Raw genomic sequence first — 21,594 nt, 5'->3', positions numbered from 1 at the left:
AAGACATGGGTTTCAGCTGTCGCATTCCTTGTGTCAAGCCATTCTTGAACAACAGACAGCATCAGAAGCGTCTCGCCTGGGCTAATGACAAAAAGGACTGGACTGCTGCTGAGTGGTCCAAAGTTATGTTCTCTGATGAAAGTAAATTTTGCATTTCCTATGGAAATCAGGGTCCCAGAGTCTGGAGGAAGAGAGGAGAGGCACACAATCCACGTTGCTTGAGGTCCAGTGTAAAGTTTCCACAGTCAGTGATGGTTTGAGGTGCCATGTCATCTGCTGGTGTTGGTCCACTGTGTTTTCTGAAGTCCAAGGTCAACGCAGACGTATACCAGGAAGTTTTAGAGCACTTCATGCTTCCTGCTGCTGACCAACTTTACGGAGATGCAGATTTCATTTTCTAACAGGACTTGGCACCAAAGCTGGCAAAGTGCCAGAAGCTACCAGTACCTGGTTTAAGGATCATGGTATCCCTGTTCTTAATTGGCTAGCAAACTTGCCTAACCTTAACCCCATAGAAAATCTATGGGGTATTGTGAAGAGGAAGATGCGATATGCCAGACTCAACAATGCAGAAGAGCTGAAGGCCACGATCAGAGCAACCTGGGCTCTCATAACACCTGAGCAGTGCCACAGACTGATCGACTCCATGCCACGCCGCATCGCTGCAGTAATTCAGGCAAAAGGAGCCCCAACTAAGCATTGAGTGCTGTACATGCTCATACTTTTCATGTTCATACTTTTCAGTTGGCCAAGATCTCTAAAAATCCTTTCTTTGTATTGGTCTTAAGTAATATTCTAATTTTCTGAGACACTGAATTTGGGATTTTCCTTAGTTGTCAGTTATACTCATCAAAATTAAAAGAAACAAACATTTGAAATATATCAGTCTGTGTGTAATGAATGAATATAATATACAAGTTTCGCATTTTGAATGGAATTAGTGAAATAATCAACTTTTTGATGATATTCTAATTATATGACCAGCACCTGTACATCATGTGTATAAATCAACGCTGCCTGCACCGCCTTTAAAATACGACAGGTGGCGCTTTTGTGCAGCTGAACGAGTATTGAGCTCTCACAAAGTCCCTATCTATAGCTTAATCTTTGACCGTTTATATGCACTAACAATAAAGTACCATTGTACTACCATGTAAATAAATACCATGGTATAATTCAATTTCATAGTTTAAAAACAATGTTATTTTGGTGGAAACAATGGTAATTATTTGTAAACAGGATATCAAATCATCAGACATTGTAAATATGAAAAATGTGATTCAGTCATCTTTATTATTGTAAATGGTTTTATTTTCAGCAGATAAGCACCATAAACATATTGCATTTTGAAAGCAATTCAAAGTTTAGCTTATGCCCATATAGTTGATTTTACTCAAGCAACCCCCCTTTAGTATATTCCTGGTCTGCTGTGTCCTCCTCATTTGAAGTGCAGGAAATGAATGGACTTCTCGTGCAATTATGGTAAGTGGATTTTTAACTGAGAGCCAAGCAGAGCCACTGCAACACAAAACAACACATTTGTAAATGATAACGCTACATTGAGGAGATACAGAAATCAACGTCCGTGTTCACACTTGTGCATCACCTGCAGGATATCCAGCTCGATTTTCCCGGTGTTCTTCTTATCGAACGTTTTAAACATTTCTGTGTAGAGCACAGACGAAAACGTTACAGTTAAACACTTATAAACAAACTGTCATAATTCCATTTATTTCCAGTCATTTAAAACATTCTGGATAAAACTTAAAACTTACTGAAGAGCATCTCCAGGCGAATCAGGCAGCTGACGAAGCAATCAAAGCCAATGGCGTACTGCTGATTGGCATAACGTGAGATTATCACCTGAAGTACTTCGTTGTTCAGCTGGAACCCTGTAAAGGAAAACACATACAAGCATTATTTCACTCTATATTATGATCTAAAAGCTATTACACACTTTTAGAAGAAATGTATTCTTAATTCATTGTCTAACCATAGACTCATTACCTGCTTCTTTCACGGCATCTCTCATCTCATGGGAACTCATAGTGCCTGATTTGTCTGTATCCCGGTTCTTAAAAATTTCCTGATGAGGTACAACAGAAATTCCACATTCATTAATAAACTTCACTAAAAATGAAGAAATGATCATTGTTGCTCTCTCGTAATAGGGATGCACAATATATCTGTACCTTGTCTTGTTTGAGATTTTTTTTGATTGATCTGAATTATTTTACCAAAATATATATTATACCAAATATTTCTGGATCTTTGTCCACAGTGCGTGAAACTCCACAAGGCCAAGTTTGCCGCTGCCATCTCTCTGAACTGAGGTCAAAGGTTATAGCAGGATTATGATGATTAATTTGTTTGCTGCGGTCGTACAATGGAAGAATGCTAGTGTTGAGAATCTTAAAGTACCCTTAAAACATTTAGATAATCCATGTTTTAAATTCCAAAATGAGGTTTGCAGGCATATTGTGAGTTGATGAAAAGCTAATAATTAAATCATAAAATGTACAATAAAATTAATAAATATTTTTTAAATAAAAACAATCAAAATAACACTTACAAAAACTATATTTTTAAAATATTTTTAAAATAGAAAATAGTCATCCGAAATCAGAGAAAAGTGAACATGCGAATGTACTGAAATATAAGAATATAAGAATTATTGAAATATAAGTTAAAATGTCGGGGGGTATTTCAAGAAAATATTTAGGGACAAAGAGGTTTGGCTGATAAAAACTATCTATATTTTCATATCATCCAGTGAGGTAAGGATACATCTAGCAGGCTGATAATCTGGCGACAGGTTTCAATACTGAATCCATCTGTTTTCAGATCAGTTCCTGTGTGAAAAAGCACAAAACTTTGTGTGAATGAACAGAACAGATTGTTAAACTATTTCAAGGGGCTTTAAATGCAAATATCTAAATATTTATGTGAATAAAAGTGGAAAAGTGTTTTCCTACGTTTCGAGATAACACTGTCCAGGATCTTCTGGAGTTCAGTCACAGATACTTCTGAGTCCTGCAGAGAAAAGACAAGATCATGCATACTGGGAAAAATAAAATGATAATGACCCAAAACTGAAAATGACAAATGTGACTTACATTTCCAGCAAACTCATTGAAAAGGTTTTTGAAATCTGGGTCCACATCACTCTTGGATACGAAAGTGTTCTTTAAATGAAAAAATAAAATAAATAAATAAATATACATATTGTATATATATATATATATATACACACACACACACACACACTACCATTCAAAAGTTTGGGATCGGTAAGATTTTTAAGGTTTTTAAAAGAAGTTTCATCTGCTCACAAACAGTAAAAACAGTAATATTGTGAAATATTATTACAATTTAAAATAACTGTTTTCTATTTGAATATATTTCTGAAAGTAATTTATTCCTGTGATGTCAAAGCTGAATTTTCAGCATCATTCCTCCAGTCTTCAGTGTCACATGATCCTTCAGAAATCATTGTAATATGCCAATTTGCTGCTTAAGAAACATTTCTTATTATTATCAATAAAAAGTTGTGTACATTTTTTCAGAATTCCTTGATGAATAGAAAGTTCAAAAGAACAGCATTTATCTGAAATACAAAGCTTTTGTAACATTATCCCTAACGTTCAAAAGTTTGGGGTCAGTAAGAATTTTTGTTTTTTTGAAAATAAATTAATACTTTTATTCAGCAAGGATGCATTAAATCGATCAAAAGTGACAGTAAAGACATTTATAATGTTACAAAAGATTAGATTTCAATTATATTTCCAATAAACGCTGTTCTTTTGAACTTTCTATTCATCAAAGAATCCTGAAAAAAATATATATTTTACACAAATATTTTGTACAATTGTACACATTAAATGTTTCTTGAGCAGAAAATCAGCATATTAGAATGATTTCTGAAGGATCATGTGACACTGAAGACTGGAGTATTGATGCTTTACCATCACACGAATAAATTACATTTTAAAATATTTCACAATATTACTGTATATGCTATGTTTAAATGATAACTTAAATTCACCTTTTTTATATCTGCACTGATCTCTGCATCCATCGGGCTGCAGGGACGAGAGTCAGAATTACATCCATCATGTGCAAATACAAGAATGTTTAAAGAACAATTGTGATTTATTTGTTCTGATTTAAAAACAGACACAAACACAGAGCAAACAGATGTTTTAGTGTTACTATCAACTCTAGAGTAGACAAAACAGGACCTGTGCAACATCATCACCATGTGGTCTAAAACTAGAACCATTTACACTGTTTTTTACACACTCAGAACTAACCTGGCAGCAGCCTCTTTCTCTGTGAACACACGGAGTACGAAGCTTCCCTTGCGATTCGGCTCGAAAGTGGAGGGGATGATGACGTATTCACCAGGAGGCAGTTTGAAGCGCTCGCTTATCTCTCGCAGATTGAGGAAGGTGTTGCTCCCTGCAACAGGTGGTTTACGCAGCAGTACACCAGGACCGAGTTGAATATTGTTGCGACCCTTTAACTGCAACACAAACACAGATGGATAAAATTGTATCTGAAAACTTGCACAGCTTATTCCAAATAAATGTTTGGTGATGGAAAAAAATGTAAAATGGGATGAACAGTTGTATTTCAGTGCTTTTGTGTTTGCTCACAGAGGATTGTGTTCCCCTTAAAAACTTTGTATTCTCTCGAAAAAGGATTGTGTTCCCCAACTTCTGAGCACTCTCCCAAGGAATTGCGATCCCGGAAACTCTGCTTTCTCACCCAAAGGATTGCGTTCCCCAAAGAAACTTTGCATTCTCTCCCAAAGGACTGTGTTCCTCCAAAAAAATTGCATTAACTTAAGAATTACATTCACCCAAGATACTTTGCATTCCCTCCAAAAGGAGAGAATTTTGAAAAGAACGAACTGAGATACAGGCACTGAAATACAAGGCACTGAAATGTAATTTTTTCCTCCAGTCTCATTTTTTAGCATCACCTTGCCTTACATTTGTGTTGTCCAGCTACTCTTATGTACAAAACATATAGAGCTCATACACACCTCATCTGGAACCTGAAAAACAAAAAATATTATATTATTCAATATAGAATATATATATTCTTTTTTTTTTTTTTTTTGCATTTCAATACAGACCTACCATGAGCTCAGAGGCTATTAATCAATATTTCAACATCATTTAAGAACAAAATTCTTTAGTAGTCAAACAGGTGAAGGACTGCACTACCAATGATTTTCAAATAGGCCAATTATACAGTTTCAAATCAAATTTTGTAATTTTGTGATTAATCTTGACAGGTTGGTTTGGTTAATGAATCTTTCTTGAACCTGTTTTTAATTTCTATGGAGAAAATGACTTGGAAAGACACTTCTAGAACCAGTGGTACTGTTGGTTGTGAAGTTGTTTTTGGTGTTGAGAGTAAAGTTGTTTCTAGTTTCTGATTGTATGTAACCAATTACCTTATAGATAGCAATGCCAATGCAGTTCAGTTCTTGTCCAAACCGCTTTTCTTTACGACCATCTTTCTGCATCAGACCCACAAGCAATGTGCATCCATCTTCGCCATCATAGGGATCATCATCTGCATCTTCCAGCTTGATCACAAACTGAGGGTTTGAGCAGAATGTAGCTGGAGGGGAGAAACCAAATGGTCGGACGGTTGAACAAAAACAACTTTAAAACCAAATTTGGTTTCAAGCACATTCAGGTTGATTCAATATACCTGGGTTGTTCCCGCAGCCCCCTGCAGTGGAGCCCACCCTCCAGTTTCCTTCAAACTGGTTGTAGTTCCAGCGGCTCACAGTGTCACTTGAAAGAGTGTCTGGAGTCAGATTACAGATCTCCAACCTCGAGAACTGCTGTATGAAGTCAGAATACGCCATCCTGACAGGATGAGGAAGATTAGTCAAGTTATTTGTTATGTTGTTGAGGGTTAAAAGGTTAAAAAGCCCAAGTTTTCTTACCAGAACTCTCCATCTTCAGCAGAATGATTCAGTTTCGCTTTCTCCTCTGGTTTGACGCTATCCCATTCTTTGGAACTGAGGAAGAGATGGGAAACATTTTACAGGACTCTCAAGACCGATGTTGAAGGAGTACGATCTGTTTAGGGAACTCACTTATCACTCCAAGCACCCGTCCACTCCACCTCACCCCACGGGTTCCTGATACGCACCAGTTGAACCGGATTGCCTCTGAAGTGAACCTGCATGTAAGGTGACAATAATTAGAGCTCCTTCAGATTATTCCTATCAAATCCATATTTCAGCATCAGTGGCGATATCTGACCTCCTCTGCGGCCGTGACGGAGTAGGCATGACCCTTCACCAGCTTCAGACTCGTCTTCTTCTCCTTCTCATTTGAACTGGTAATCTGCTCAATAAATAAAATATGATTTTAATGATAAAAACTGTAGCTAATCTAAACCTGTATTTCCCACATGAGAACAATGGCACTACCATAAGACTTTTTTTTTTTTTTAAAGAAATGAATACTTTTACTCAGCAAGGATGCATTAAACTAATCAAAGTGACAGAAAGACATTTATAAAGTTACAAAATAATTCTGTTTCAAATAAATGCTGTTCTTTTGGACTTATTCATGAAAAAATAACAATGATAATAATCAGAAATGATTCTTGAGCATCAAATCAGCACATTAGAATAGTTTCTGAATGATCACGTGACACTGAAGTCTGGAGTAATGATGCTGAAAATTCAGCTTTACATAAATTACATATGAACATATATTCTAATAAAAAATTTAAATTATAAGACTATTTATTACACTGAACAAAATTATAAATGCAACTGTTTTGTTTTTTCCCCATTTTTCATGAGCTGAATTCAAAGATCTAAGATTTTTTCTATGTACACAAAAGGCCTATTTCTCTCAAATATTGTTCACAAATCTGTCTTAATCTGTGTTAGTGCCATCTGCCCAGTTCTTGCATGGCCAGCATACTGACCGGACATGTCACCCATTGACATCCTTCATTATTATCTATTACAGCAATGATATCAATAGTCACACTTGAAACTCCTGGTATTTAGTGTGAGCCACAAGTGAGCTAACATTTCATATTTCCACACAAAAAGTCCAACCTATTTGCATATGTGGCAAGTATTCTTAATAAGTCGCCTGCAAAATATCCTTGAAGCACATGCAAATTGTTCGGTCTTATAAGCTAATTAGTGTCCTTTCATCTGGATATTTGTAAAGTGTGTTTGTTAAGTAGACCACAGCAAAACATTTATCTGAAGACTTGCACATTGTTATGTATTAATCACTATTTATTATTGCCATAGAGAAGCTATAGCAGCTCAAAAAGATGTAACAAAATGCAACAAAAAGAAAGCCAACAGAAGTGGAATGAGACTCACATCAATGGCGCATCCCAGTAATGAGCCCAGCGTCAGTGCTTTCTGCATGAGCTTAAACAGGTACGGAGGAGCATTGCTCAACTCATAGAGCTCAGCGATGCCTCCAGTGAAATCCTCGAAACCCTCAGAGGCGAAACCTCCATCCAGAGCTTCATATGAGCCATTTACCCTGCAAAATATGGTAGAAATCTGCATCACCGGTTGGTATGTATGTGACATGTTGTATGAACATTGTGTGTTTTGAAGGCCGTGGTTGTACAGTAGGCACAGTGTTTACCAAGTGTTTCAGATGACTCAGTATAATATTGTTCACTACTGCAGTTCAGGTAAGTAGTAGCAGGTAATTTATGATGAATAAACACGCACACTCACTTTGCATAGGCTTTCTCCAGTAGAGCGCTCCAAAACTCAGAGCCCTCGGCAGAGTGAACAAACAGCAGCTTCCCATTTCTGGTGGGCAAACGGTCATCAATGACCACGTCCACCCATTCACCATACTGCCAGAACTGAAGAGACGAGAACAACACCATCAGTCTGACAGTGTAGCTTTATCACTGAAATTATAATATGATCATATATTGCATCGTTAGAAGTACTTGAATGAAGTCCAAAAGTCTGAAACCAGACTTGCCTACCACTTTTCTAAATTTAAATAAATTATAAAATTTTTACATTTAATTACATTTAATACAATTATTACAATATAGTATTAGCTAATATTTTATATTAGCTAAAATTATATTTAAATACATTTTTTTTCTCCATATAATGGACTTCAAAGGCTACCAATGGGCTGAAGGTAAAATTGCAGTTTCAGTGCAGCTTCAAAGGGCTCTACATGATCCCAGCCAAGGAATAAGTGTCTTGTCAAGCAAAACAATCTTTCCAACGTGATTACGTAATGCATGGCGCATTGCAGAGCAGTGTAAGATGAGCATTTGTGGTTAAAAGGTATATCAATTTTTATTATTTTTTTAGAAAAAGACCGATCGTTTCTCTAGACAAAACCTTTTTCCTCGGCTGAGATCATGTAGAGCCCTTTGAAGCTGCACTGAAACTGACATTTGGACCTTCAACCTGTTGGTTGCTATTGAAGTCCATTATATGGAGAAAAATCCTGAAATGTTTTCCTCAAAAACCATAATTCCTTCACGACTGATGAAAGAAAGACATGAACATCTTGGATGACTTTGGGGTGAGTAAATTTTCAGGAAATTTTAATTATGAAGTGAACTAATCCTTTAAAATTAGTGATTAAAATGATTTAAAGCACTTTGAATGTTTGTTTGTTTGTTTGTTTTTATCTTAAAATTAAGACTTTTCCCCCAGGTTTAAATTAAATCCCAGATCTTCAGTGTGGACTCTCTCTGTTTGTATGTTCTGACCTGAAAGTGGAAGATGCCGGCATAGTCCTCCGTAAAACTCTGTCCATGTGGAACTACACGTTCCAGAATCTCATTATTCAGAGTCAGAGATGCAATGGCTGCCATCAACCAACAGTCACCTGCCAATGTATCAAACGTAATTCGATATTTATTTTGCCTTGAGCTGATGATTTTATGCAAACTAACTTCTAGTACACTTATTACAGTGATAGTCTTGCAGGATCAACCTGGGCTTCAGGAGTATCTTGGAGTATCCTGGGTGTAAGTGTCTTGCTCAATGGTGATGGTTCATGGATCAAATATTGTGGGGTTTGAACCTACAACCTTCAAGTTTAAGACTTGACCACTCCCATGTTTTTCCACAGCACTTGTAGAGTGAGGTAACTTTAATCAGTGGTTGCTAAAGCTAGCATCACTCATATTGTTGTTCATGCTTTGTTGTTAACCACTTACTACTAAAACTTGAGCATATTTCATCTACTCACAAAACTTTTGCGTTCTCTTGCAGATTTTATGTTCGCCCAAAAAACTGCATTTGTTCCCACAATTTTTGTGTTCTCTTGCCCCAAAAATATTGTTCCTGTAGAAACTTTTTATTCGTTCTTACAACTTTTGCAAAAATAATGCTTTCTCCGAAGAAACTTTTCATTCACTTGCACAACTTTTGCGTTCTCTTGCAAAAATATTGCAGTCCTGAAAAATCTTTTCATTTGCTTGCACAACTTTTGCATTCTTTTGAAAAAAATTGCATTCAGCAGAGAAACTTTTCATTCAACTTTTGTGTTCTCTTGAAAACAATTATGTTCCCCAGAGAATCTTTTCATTTGCTCGCACAACTTTTGTAAGGAAGGAGCCCCTAAAAGCACATGGTAAAGGAAACATTTTATGTTTGCATTCCCTCAAGAAACTTTGTTTGCATGCAAAACGTTTGAGCTCTTTCTCGGGGGAATGCAAACATTTTGCAAGAGAACGCAAAAGCACTGACATATAGTTTTTCCTCCCATCCACCATGATGTCCCTTTAGGGCAGGGGTAAGCAAGTTCATTCCTAGAGAGCAGCTGTCCTGCTGAGTTTAGCTCCAACCTTAATCAAACACACCTGAACAAGCTAATCAAGCTCTTCAGGATTAGTAAAGCTATAGGCAGCTGAAGGTTTTTTTTTCAGGGATGGAGCTAAACTCTGCAGGACAGCGGCTCTCTAGGACCAAAATTGCCTAACCCTGCTTTAGGGGCTACATAGTTTTGTGTTCTCTTGAGAAAAATTCTGTGTTCCCCTGAAAAAACGTTGCATTCACTCACGCAGCTTTTGCATTCTCTTGCAAAAAGATATCTATAGTTAAACAAGTTCCCTTGCGTTTCCTAGAGAAACTTAATTCACTGGGAATTTCTTGGGGAACAAAACAGTTTTGTGAGTGAATGCAAATGCATTAAAAATATAATTTATTTCTTCCATGCATGTCCTTATGGAGGCTCTGTAGAATTTTATGTCTCTTTTTGTTTGAAAAAACAAAATATGTCTATAGTGTTAATGGCTCAACTGTCACATCTTTTCTGATAGTATTTATATTCGTGTGACATGGTGGTTAGCTTCGCACAATACGAGTCTATGTGAGTTCGGGGTGGAAGACAAGTGTACTTAAACTACATAAAGCAGACACACCAGCAGATACAGGTAACTAAACACCTCATTTGATATCATAATACACAATTAAACTGATCCTAAAATGCCATATTCAGCTTGTTTTTTGACGTTGAAATCAGTAATAATGTCTTCACCTATACTGCCCACCACATTAGCAAAAATCATAAATGATTCATTGTGTTTCTCTACAGGCCACACCTGAACACTAATGTGACCAAAACAATCTTTTCTCACCTAAAGCTCCCTGGCAGATGTCCGTCCGCTTGGCACCATCCACAATGAACTCAGGGTTTGAGCACAGCTCCTTTAAAAACAGAAAATTGAGCACAATTACAGCTGATATTATTACGTCATGCAATGGTACACATGAGTAACAATACATTTTATTAGCAAACAATGCATGTAAAAGGTTCATTTGAACAATTGTGTGGTGGCTAGTGTACACATAAAAAAAAAAAGAGATACCAATGAGCAGAGAGTATGCTTGTTGTAGGTATCAACCCTCTTATCTTTACCAGATTTGCTTCAAACTTCATTAGAATAATGTCAAGACACGGGCGAATGTAGACCTGTGAAAAGATTTTTGATATTTTCAAACACTGTTGCCATAGCAACACATCAAAATTCAATATTTGTTTTGGATGCTTTTGAGACTCTTAGCATGCTTCAAATTGCATGAAACTCGACACACATGTCAGGATTGTCATCCAGTAGATATGGGCAAAGCCTTAGAAATGGGTGGGGAGGAGGGCCTCTATAGTGCCACCTTTGACAAAAGTGGGGGGTTAGTTTAACCTACAGTCACCAAACTCAGTACACATATTGTTCTCATTAAGCCGGACAACAAAATCTTTGTGAAGCTTCAATGCAGTGTTTTGAAATCAGCCATCACTAGTGTCACGGTTCATGGATTCATTTGCTCGCCCTCGTGTGTTGTGTGTGTGTGTATGTGTGTGAGTGAATGATTGTGTGGGCGTCACCCATTATGGTCTGATTGCGATCTGTTGCCAGCCGTGTCTTGTTTAATGTTTGTTATAAAATGTGCGTGTCTTCATGTCGTCTTTGTCAGTTCGTTGTAGGCTGTCCCGGTGTCATGTTCTCTGTTTTGTCTCTTACTGGTTCTCAGATTCTGGACTATCGAGACATGGAGAGACATGGTCGATCAGTTCATTTATGTCTACCTGGACGACATATTGATATTTTCTTCTTTTCTCCAGGAACATGTGCAACACGTCAGATCCCAGATTCCCGTAAGGCCCTGCAGAGGTTTTTGTGATTTGCCAATTTTTACCAGTGTTTTATTCGCAATTTCAGCCAACTAGCCGCTCCTCTGACCGCCTTAACCTCCACCACAACGGCGTTCAGGTGGTCTAATGCAGCTGAGGCTGCATTTTCCAATCTGAAAAGCCGCTTTGTTTCGGCTCCCATTCTTGTCGCCCCTGATCCATCACGTCAGTTTGTGGTGGAGGTTGATGCGTCAGAGGTGGGGGTAGGTGCAGTTCTTTCCCAGCGCGCCGCCACAGTTTTTTTTCTCATCGCTTATCCGCCGCCGAACGGAATTACGACATTGGTAACAGGGAGCTGCTGGTGGTCAAATTAGCTTTGGAAGAATGGCGTCACTGGTTGGAGGGTTTGGGGGTACCTTGCATCGTCTGGACCGATCATAAGAACTTAGAATACATCAGATCCGCTAAACGACTAAACTCTAGGCAGGCTCGGTGGGCTCTGTTTTTCGTTAGTTTGGATTTTTTTCTCTATCATATCGTCCCGGGTCTAAAAACATCAAGCCCGATGCTTTATCTCATGTTTTTGATCGTTCCAAGCGCCCGTCCACTCCCGAGTGCATTTAACCTGAGAGACTCATTGTCTCTTCACTCACATGGGAGGTCGAGTCGAAGGTCTGCACGGCCTTAGAAGGGGTAACGCCTCCGGCCGGGTGCCTGCCGAGTCGATTATTTGTGCCAGAGAGGTTATGTTCAGACGTTATCCGATGGGGCCATGATTCCAATCTGGCTTGTCATCCAGGGTTAGTCGTACCAATTTTTTGGTTAAGCAACGATTCTGGTGGCCCTGCATGGCTCGCGACGTTCGCAATTTTGTTTTGGCTTGCTCTGTCTGCGCTTGTGGTAAGACTTCTAATCGTTCTCCAGATGGGCTTCTTCAACCGCTGTCTGTCCCTTCGAGACCCTGGTCCCACATAGTGCTAGATTTCATAACAGGCCTCCCTCCTTCACAGGGCAATACGGTGATTTTGACCGTAGTGGACTGGTTCTCGAAGGCGGCACATTTCATCCCCTTGCCCAATTTACCCTCTGCCAAGGAGACAGCGATTACTGTCATTAATCACGTCTAGGCGAAGGGGACGCAGATTCCAGTACTTAGTGGACTGGGAAGGTTACGGTCCGGAGGAGAGGAGTTGGGTTCCTGCCAGGGACATCCTGGATCACTCTCTAATTGATGATTACTATCAACAGGTAGGCTCCCCTGGGAGCGCCAGGAGGCGCTCGTAGGATAGGGGGTACTGTCACGGTTCATGGATTCATTTACTCGCCCTCGTGTGTTTGTGTGTGAGTGAATGATTGTGTGGGCGTCACCCATTATGGTCTGATTGCGATCTGTTGCCAGCCGTGTCTTGTTTAATGGTTGTTATAAAATACGCGTGTCTTCGTGTCGTCTTTGTCAGTTCGTTGCAGGCTGTACCGGTGTTGTGTTCTCTGTTTTGTCTCTTCCTGGTTCTCGGATTCTGGACTATCGTCGTGCGCCCTGTTTTCTGGGTTGGATCATCCTTGGTCTCTGATACCCGCTGTAGCCCTGCGCCACCCTTTTCATCACCACTCTGCACGCCACTGTTTCTGCACGTCACAGTCTCTGCCTCGACTGTCCATTTGGAGTGAATTCTGTCAATAAATATTGTTATACTTGCATTTGGATCCTCTGTCTGTGTTTGTTTCCTGAAAACTAGATTTTGTTGATAAATATTTTGTTGATAAACTGCTGCACCTACACCAAATGTGGTGTATATATATATATATAATTTGTGTTCTGAAGATGAAAAAAGGGTGTGGAACGACATGAGTAATTAATTACATTATTTTCATTTTTGGGTGAACTAACCCTTTAAGACTGGATTACATTTCTCAAGAGTATTGTTGAATTTGCGTAAATAACAATATGTAATTTGCTCTGGAACTTTTAAAGAGGTTATGTGAGAAAAACACACACATTGCAGATTAGGATGATAATCTGCAATCATTTGAAATTGACCTATGACATTCTATTACATGAAATTATTCTAAATTTAAACACTCTCATGGATGAGTCTGTTGTGGTTTGTGATCATATGGGCACCAACTGCTGCACCTACACCAAATGTGGTGTATTCAAATGATGGGTTGGCTGTGCCACCGGGCTTGGGCCCATCATTGCTGCTTGCAGCTATATTTCTTTTTATTATTAAGTAGTTAATAAAAGTGCAATTAACTTTTTAATTTAAGTTATTGGAATTTTTTGTTCCACTTTGGGTTTATAAAATTTAAATGCAGCAATTAAACATGCAATTATACCATTTTTAAAATGATTTTATTTATTAGTATTATTAATTATAAAAACACTTCCCATTGTTCCTTGTGAATGTGAATCAGTTAGATAAAACACAAGGTTGAAAAAAAAACCTTATAAATATAAAAATATTATTAACATTTAATATTATTATAACAAAATAACACACTGTATAATATATCCCCTAACCCTAAACCTCACAGAAAACTTTATGCATTTTTACATTTTCAAAAAAAAAAAAAAAAAACATCAATCTATATGATTTATAAGCTGTTTTCCACATGGGGACCAAAAATTGTTCCCACAAGGACAAGGATTTCGAATATTGCCATCTTCATGGGGACATTTTGCCCCTATAACGTGTAGGGTTTAACAGAACCACACACAGACTCACACAGAGGACATCACAGTACCTTGGGTCTCTTCCACTCCACTCCTGTGGTCTGCTGCCCGAGTTTGTTGTATCCCAGAGAGTCGGATTCAGCAGGGAAGGTCGGGTCATAGAACAGGGTTCTTTTTGCCAGACATTCCTGCTTCAGGCTCTGATAGTCCTGCTTGTTGTAGGGAATCGCATTCTTGTTTGTTCCCACTCCTTCTCCTCTGTCCTGCCTCCTAGAAAGAACCTTTGTAATATTAGACATGCTGCCCTGTAGTCGTCCTCAAGTGTCTCTGAAGCTTGTCTATAGTGTGTGAGTGTTTGTGTGAGACTGATGCTGATTTTATACTGAGAGCCGCTGTATGATAAACATGAGGGTGGAGTCACACTCACCTGTAAGCGCATAGGGGCAGGTGTTGCTTTCACACTGGTTTAGCATCATGTAATCTTGCAAAGAAAACTTAAGCAATTTAAGTATATACTTTTCATTACTTTATTGCTTCGTATGATTTTTAAAGTATATTAATTTCACTACTTTAGTACTTACCAACATAATTGCACTGTGACATGAGTCCTGTAAAGTGTGACTCAATACACTCTTACAATACTCTAAATGCAGACCTCTTTTGTTTCTATTGTTCTTTTTTTATTCGTTGGGAGACCAGAGTGTTTTTTTTTAAAGCAGTTTCTTTACATGGGTCATTGATGAATAAGTTCTTTAAAAGTCTAAAAAAAACATAATCAAGATATAATTAATTTTGAAGATTTATTAAATGTTAATAATGAGATTATGTGGTTTTTATAATCAATTAACACTGCTTTTGTCATTTTTCACAACATTTGTCACCAATTCGGTTTAATTAATTCGGTTTAACCAAAATTTCGGTTTTAATAAATGACACATTTTAAAATATTACAACATTTTCCATGTTTTATAACGGTTGTACAGAATAACCTGATGTTTCAGGACATGCACAGTTGAATTCCCAGAGTTAAATCAACTCTGCTCAGAATACGTACAGTACGGTCCCTCTCTAAATAGTGTTAAAGTAACACTAAAGCAGAGTTAAATTTAATGAGATAATTAAGCAATTATTTAAGTGATGATTGAACATTAATGATGAACACCTGCTGTTAACAAGCAGAATCACTGAAGAAAAGAGAAACACAAGAACTACAACTTACTTCAGCCACAGCCTTAGATGAAATCAACTGAAGATAGATAGAAGCACAGGTCCTTAATACCTGCAAGGCATTTTTGCCTGTCCCACCTCTGCTGGTGCCAATGGGCCAGCCACAAGATCATCAGCTGGGAGCCACCCATCACAGATGTTTCGGCCCATTAATCTCAGAACATCTCTGGGTGGTGGAGCAGCGGAAGGGATGTCTCCCTACCGCTCCCTGTGGCTGGCCCAGTTTAGATATTGGTGTTTTATTGGTCCAAAAATTATGCACCCATCATGGTGGTCAGGGTTGGTTTTAGTTGGGTTCTTGACAAAAATCCATCAAACAAATTCCAACATAACGCTTCAGTGCTAAAAATGAGCAACTATTATCCCTCAGGCTTATAGATGAAAACATAGCATACAATCCTCAACAGTGGTGACAATAATTATTCATACTGCAGTGCATGATGGGAGTTTTGTCCTATGGTGATACTCAGCATGCATTGCAGCGTGAAGCGTTTTTTTAGGGGGCCCCCTAGCATTCGGGGGCCCTGGGCTGCAGCCCATGTTGCCCATTAGGATAATGCGGCCCTGTCTATAGGGCACAGCTAATTGGTTCCTGCTGTATCAGTAGCCAATGATCTTGCTGTTCAACCTTCAAATACTCGTCTGCAGTTGCTGTAGCAGTTGCAGCATGCTTTCAGAAACCGTCCTCAGAGTGCGTAAGGTACAAAATTAGTCACAGGTGTAGGTATAATCAGTTGCTTAGTAGAAATGGGAGAAACCAAAAAGACCATAACAGGGGGATCAATAATATCATTAACTATTACAAAGTATAATCAGTAATCACATGCATCAAAAAAGAGAGAGAAATAATAATAATAATACCAACAATAATCATAATGGTAATGATTTCACAAAAATGGAGTTAAATCTAATTCTTCATTAAATCCAGGAAAAATGGTAGCTTTTAACTGAAAAATCCAAAAGGCTTCTCTTTGTAAAAGTCTTTGTAATCTATTGCCCTTTCTAATAGATCCAGTTACAATTTCCAAAAGCAATAATTCTTAAAGTAGACCGATTAGAATCATGTACAGATGCATAATGTACTGCCATGGGGTAATCTTTATTTCTTGTACGAATTGCATTTTTGTGATCCCATAATCTATCTTGCAGTCTACGCTTAGTCTGGCAGTTCGCCCTGTAACTGGACTTCCAAATTTTCTTTTTCTTCAGTCGCTGAATTATTTTCAAATTGGTTTCTAATTTCAGTTATCTCCTGTTGAACCTTTAGTCTATCTTTTTTGGATTCGTCAATCAATAGTAGCATTAGGTCTAGTGAACACTTATTAAGGATAGCTTTCCCTTTCTCTGTAAGCTCCTTATTGTCCATGCTATAAACAGGACATTTTCTAATGCGCAATGCCTGTGGAATGAGACCTTGCCTCCAGTAATCAGAGAGAGTTATTGCATTCAGGTCATCTTTTTGAAGAATTTTTTTCAATTTCGTAACAGTACCAGTTAAGTCTTCATTAAACTCCTCAGATGTATTAGGTGAAGAAAAAGAAAGAACAAGAAAAAATGGAAGTCCAATTACAGGATGAACTGCTCAAATTCACTGAAAATGTAAAGAAACAGAAGGTGGATAAATTTAAGAGAAATTAAAGGGATTATAAAGATGGAAGAGTTTACAAAGGATGATACCTTTCTGAAAGTAGAGCTGATTCCAGTATTTTTTTATGGTCACAGCACAAACCAATAATGGACCAGAGGTGGCAGGGTTGGCAGAATGGTCCCCTGAGGGCAACGAGGTGGTGCGGGCACCGTATACTGAGGTAAACACTGCTCCACCCCGCGGGGGCTGCCACTGGCGTCAGGACCTCTTTTGACCCGAAGCCTTCTTAGCCTGAAGCACGACCCTCAGATCAGTCTTCGGCTTAGAAGGCTTGGGTTGAGAGTGTTGTCCCGGTCTTCTGTATCTCTGAGGTGGAGCACGAGAGACTCTCTTTTTATTGTGCTCAATATGATGAGCTATATGGCTGGGGCTGCTCATGGATGGATTGCGGCGTGGTAGGTATTTTTTGAATGCCTCTGCTTGCTTCTTGGTCTCTTGAAACCTCTTGTCGACCGAGTTAACGGCATCGCCGAAAAGGCCAGAGGGTGCAAGCGGGGCATCGAGGAGAAAAGCCCTGTCTTTATCTTTTATTTCAGACAGATTAAGCCACAAATGTCTCTCTGTTGCCACCAAGGCATCCATAGACTGCCCAATCGCTCTGGCGGTCTCCTTAGTGGCCGTAAGAGATAAATCTGTGGCTGTTCTCGATAAATCTGATAAATCCATATACTTCAACAGATCAGCCTGATAAGCCTTCAGTATTGACATAGTATGCAGACATGCACCAGCCTGAACTGCTGCCAAATACACTTTTCCCACTAACCCTGATGTTGTCTTTTTTTTTCTTTTTTTTTTTATATTATATTTATTGTAGCATTTTCAGATTCACTGACAGATTGACAATACAATCACATGACAGAAACAAACACAACTACACACACACACACACACACAAAACTTCCTTCATTCAGATTTATGTTTGCAGTTAACAACAATGGCAAAAACAGGCAAGGGAAGTCAAAACAAATTTTTGCCCAGTGTGACATGGATAAGGTGAAGTTGTAAAAATGGACCAAATGTGATATAAAATATGTAAAAAAAAAAAAAAAAAAAAAAAATCGCATAGGCAAATTTACCATGAAAACGCTGGTGGAATATAAGGAGAGTGACAATAATAAAAGAGAACAATTATATTTCAAACTGAAGACAGAAGTTAACGAAAATGACAAAACAATAACAATAAAAAATGGCATTTTAAATTGTTTCATCATTATTGGTTTTTATCAGGTGATTGAAAAGAGGCCTCCAAGTCACCCACCGTGACGCTCAGTCTCGCCATTGGACTAGCTGACATACGTGCATCAGACACAATCACGCTGAAGGCATTTCCAAAATGTCCTGATGGACGCAGCGCAAATTCCCTCAAAAAGGAAACAAGGAAAATAATTTATAAGTAATCCTGGAACTGTTTTTATGTGGGCCAGACTTTGTAACTAATTGTAACTATATCTATTAGAAAGGGCAATAGATTAAAAAAAGACTTTTACATCAGCAACTGATTATACCTACACCTGTGACTAATTTTGTACCTGACGCACTCTGAGGAATGCTGGATGGCTGAATTGCATCAGTGTACAGTATTTTAGTCATTTTTAATGTTTCTAGAGTGAGCCATGTTTGAATAAAGGCTTTTTATTATTTTGGAACCGGAAGAAGTGCCTTGTATTCTTATTTATTATAGATATATTACAATCAATCAATCAATCAATCAATCAATCAATTAATTAATTAATTAATTAAAGATAAATAGTGAAATATTTTCTTATAGGCTATGCCACTTAAAACCATAAAATAAAATATATGAAACACAAGATGGCCAATCAATATATATAAACTTTATTACAGGCTCTAGACCCAACAACAAGACCAACAACATAACAGAAGGAATAGATACATAAACACATAAAAACATATTTTGATTCATGAGAGTCTTAACAGGCACCCATACCAATGTTTCCACAAATATGATTGATATCTAACCGAGCTGCACCTAGGGCTTGTGAGCATCATTATAATACAATTTTGAGACTCATCAAGACGGGACATGAACTTAAACATTAGGTTCCTCAAGAGAGCCTGCAAAGTGCTTAACATGACCATGACCATTGTAACATGACCATGACAGCTAAAAATGTTATCTGATTTAATTTAAAAAAATTACATGACAAACTAAAATATTTTGTCAATAAAAGACAAAAATTATTTTTTTCATATAAAATAACAGCATTTTTTTTAGAAATTCAAATGTAAATAATTTTGCAGTTGACAATGAACACTGCAAAACACAGCTATACAGCAAAGGTCAAAACAATAGAGGCAAACAAATGAGGAAATATATTCAGGCATTCAGAAAAACACAGAGCTGAACAAAAACACTCGTCTCCCTCCACTCACAGCTCTCACAGAACACGAGACAAAAAGAAGAGCCAATACAAATGCTGAACATTCCTTGAAATAATATTTTCTGGATGTTCAGGTTCTTCCTCTCAGTCTTTATTCACCTTTTTTCCATGGTTTCTCAACATAAATTCATAAAAGTTGATTATGCCAGTTTTATCGTAACCGTATAGAATATTATAGTTCTAATAGCGGGGCACATTGTAACGCTATCTGCGCAACTGGAATTTAAACCTGATTAGTGTCTTCTGCTAGTTAGTGAAGCACTGAAGAACTATCTAAACTGCTTAACAACAGATAGGAGATTAATATAATATCAGATTTGTCTCATTTTTAATAAACAAAAAATACAGATGAAAAATTAGCTTAAGTAATAAATTTACTTTTGCTATTGTTAAATAAATGTTCAATGATGGCTATCTTCCAAAATACGGCAAGTTTCTTCATCTTATCATGTGTGGAAGTATTTAAACCATGTGTGTTGCAACTAACCCCATTTAAAGTCAAATCCATAGACATGACAGTTAGTACTTCCTAACAGCTTCTACTTGCAGTTCATACTAAAGATATTTGGAGGGATTCAGGTCTGGAATATGTACAGGTCTATCAAACATGTTTTTTCTTGACTCCAGACTCGGTGACCATTTCTATATAAACTTTGATTTGTGGATTGACAGAGAAGGAAACGTACTCGGTTACTAACGTAACCTCGATTCCCTGAGATACGGAACGAGTACTGCGTATGGGGAAAGGTCTCCTTTTTCCCCATTACTGAAGCCTTTTTCAATAACGCAGTGTAACAGCATCGTCATTGGTTTACTCATAGTTGTTGAACCAATGACGGCGCGGCATAGCTGCGCGACCTATGGCGACAGAGCGCGCGAATATTCCCGCCGAAATGGGCGGGGTTTAGGGCTATATAAGCGGGCGTTTCGCCATAGGGATTCAGGTCATTCGACTGAAACGACGACACTGAAGCCGCAGCCTCGTGGCACGGCATGTAACGCAGTACTCGTTCCGTATCTCAGGGAACCGAGGTTACGTTAGTAACTGAGTACTTTCCCTTTCGATACTTCACTCGTACTGCGTATGGGGAACGAATTCAACTGCGCCGTGCCACGGCAGGGAACGACTGGACTTGTCTTGGGCACCGTGAGGGAACCAGAGGACAAGTGGGAAGGCCGGAGCCGTTGAACCCTCGTTACACTACAAAAAGGGAGTTAACTCCCAGAGTGGCATGAAGCGGAGCTCGATAGAGGCCGCTGGATCATACCGAGGGGACCCGAGCTTGTAAGGTCGGGATGTCCAAATGATAAAATCTGACAAAAGTGGACGGCGAGGACCAGCCGGCCACCTCACAGATGTCTTTAATCGAAACTCCACTAGACCAGGCCCAAGAGGAAGCCATTCCTCTAGTAGAGTGAGCTCTAACTCCTATGGGGCCGTTCGAGGCCCATAGAGGAGTAACAAAGAGCAATAGCGTCGACTATCCAACGCGAAAGACGTTGCTTTGAGACCGAAGACCCCTTGGTGCGGCCACCAAAGCAGATAAAGAGCTGATCAGATTGCCGAAAAGGCTGTGATCGATCAACGTAGGTCCTTAATGCCCTGACAGGGCAGAGTAGTTCCAGCTCTCACTCGTCCATCGAGGGAGGAAGCGCTGAGAGGGAAATAACCTGTGCTCGAATCACTGCCAACATCTCGAGGCAGTTGATGTGCAGATGGCATTCCTCGCATTCCTTGGACGCATCCGTTGAGAGCACCGTCCTTCTGGACACCGCCTGTAGGGGTACCCCTTGGCTGAACCATACAGGGTTCATCCAGGGTTTCAGAGCCTGATTGACCCTGAGACGCAGGCGGCCGTGCCGTGCCGCCAGGCGTGAGGAGGGACCCGGAACTTCAACCAGTACTGCAGAGGCCGCATCCGAAGAAGGCCGAGCTGCAGAACCGGGGAGGCGGAAGTCATCAGCCCTAGCATCCTCTGGAAAAACTTCAGAGGGAAATAGGCT

At 38.8% G+C, this 21,594-nt stretch overlaps 1 protein-coding gene across 2 annotated transcripts; it reads right to left on the bottom strand.

Annotated features, from left to right (window-relative positions):
• Window positions 1–1,405: 1,405 nt before the first annotated feature.
• On the bottom strand, window positions 1,406–14,612 carry LOC137029205 (calpain-2 catalytic subunit-like). 2 transcript variants are annotated; one of them, XM_067398758.1, is made up of 21 exons: window positions 14,385–14,612; window positions 10,648–10,717; window positions 8,773–8,891; window positions 7,760–7,893; window positions 7,388–7,556; window positions 6,294–6,377; window positions 6,125–6,210; window positions 5,972–6,046; window positions 5,731–5,891; window positions 5,468–5,637; window positions 5,051–5,062; window positions 4,299–4,525; window positions 4,046–4,061; window positions 3,117–3,185; window positions 2,976–3,033; window positions 2,788–2,852; window positions 2,255–2,323; window positions 2,008–2,086; window positions 1,776–1,892; window positions 1,607–1,665; window positions 1,406–1,518 (listed from the first exon to the last, which is right to left on the bottom strand). In XM_067398758.1, the coding sequence occupies exons 1-21, from the start codon at window positions 14,610–14,612 to the stop codon at window positions 1,495–1,497; spliced, it is 2,091 nt and encodes a 696-aa protein (XP_067254859.1). In that variant the 3' UTR covers window positions 1,406–1,494. The 2 variants fall into 2 exon arrangements, with proteins under 2 accessions (XP_067254859.1, XP_067254858.1); XM_067398757.1 differs by having other exon boundaries at window positions 4,046–4,082; window positions 4,314–4,525.
• Window positions 14,613–21,594: the final 6,982 nt, after the last annotated feature.

This window comes from Chanodichthys erythropterus, chromosome 10 (genome assembly GCF_024489055.1).
Source record: "Chanodichthys erythropterus isolate Z2021 chromosome 10, ASM2448905v1, whole genome shotgun sequence".
Classification (NCBI taxonomy): Eukaryota; Metazoa; Chordata; class Actinopteri; order Cypriniformes; family Xenocyprididae; genus Chanodichthys; species Chanodichthys erythropterus.
This window is presented reverse-complemented; position numbering and strand designations above follow the sequence as displayed.

Coding starts and splice junctions, on each gene's coding strand:
- LOC137029205 (XM_067398757.1), bottom strand. CDS start 14,612: ATGTCTAATATTACAAAGGTTCTTTCTAGGAGGCAGGACAGAGGAGAA. Junction 2,324..2,787: donor AGATTATCAGCCTGCTAGAT/GTATCCTTACCT, acceptor ACCTCAGTTCAG/AGAGATGGCAGCGGCAAACT. Junction 1,893..2,007: donor AGATGCCGTGAAAGAAGCAG/GTAATGAGTCTA, acceptor TTTCCTTTACAG/GGTTCCAGCTGAACAACGAA.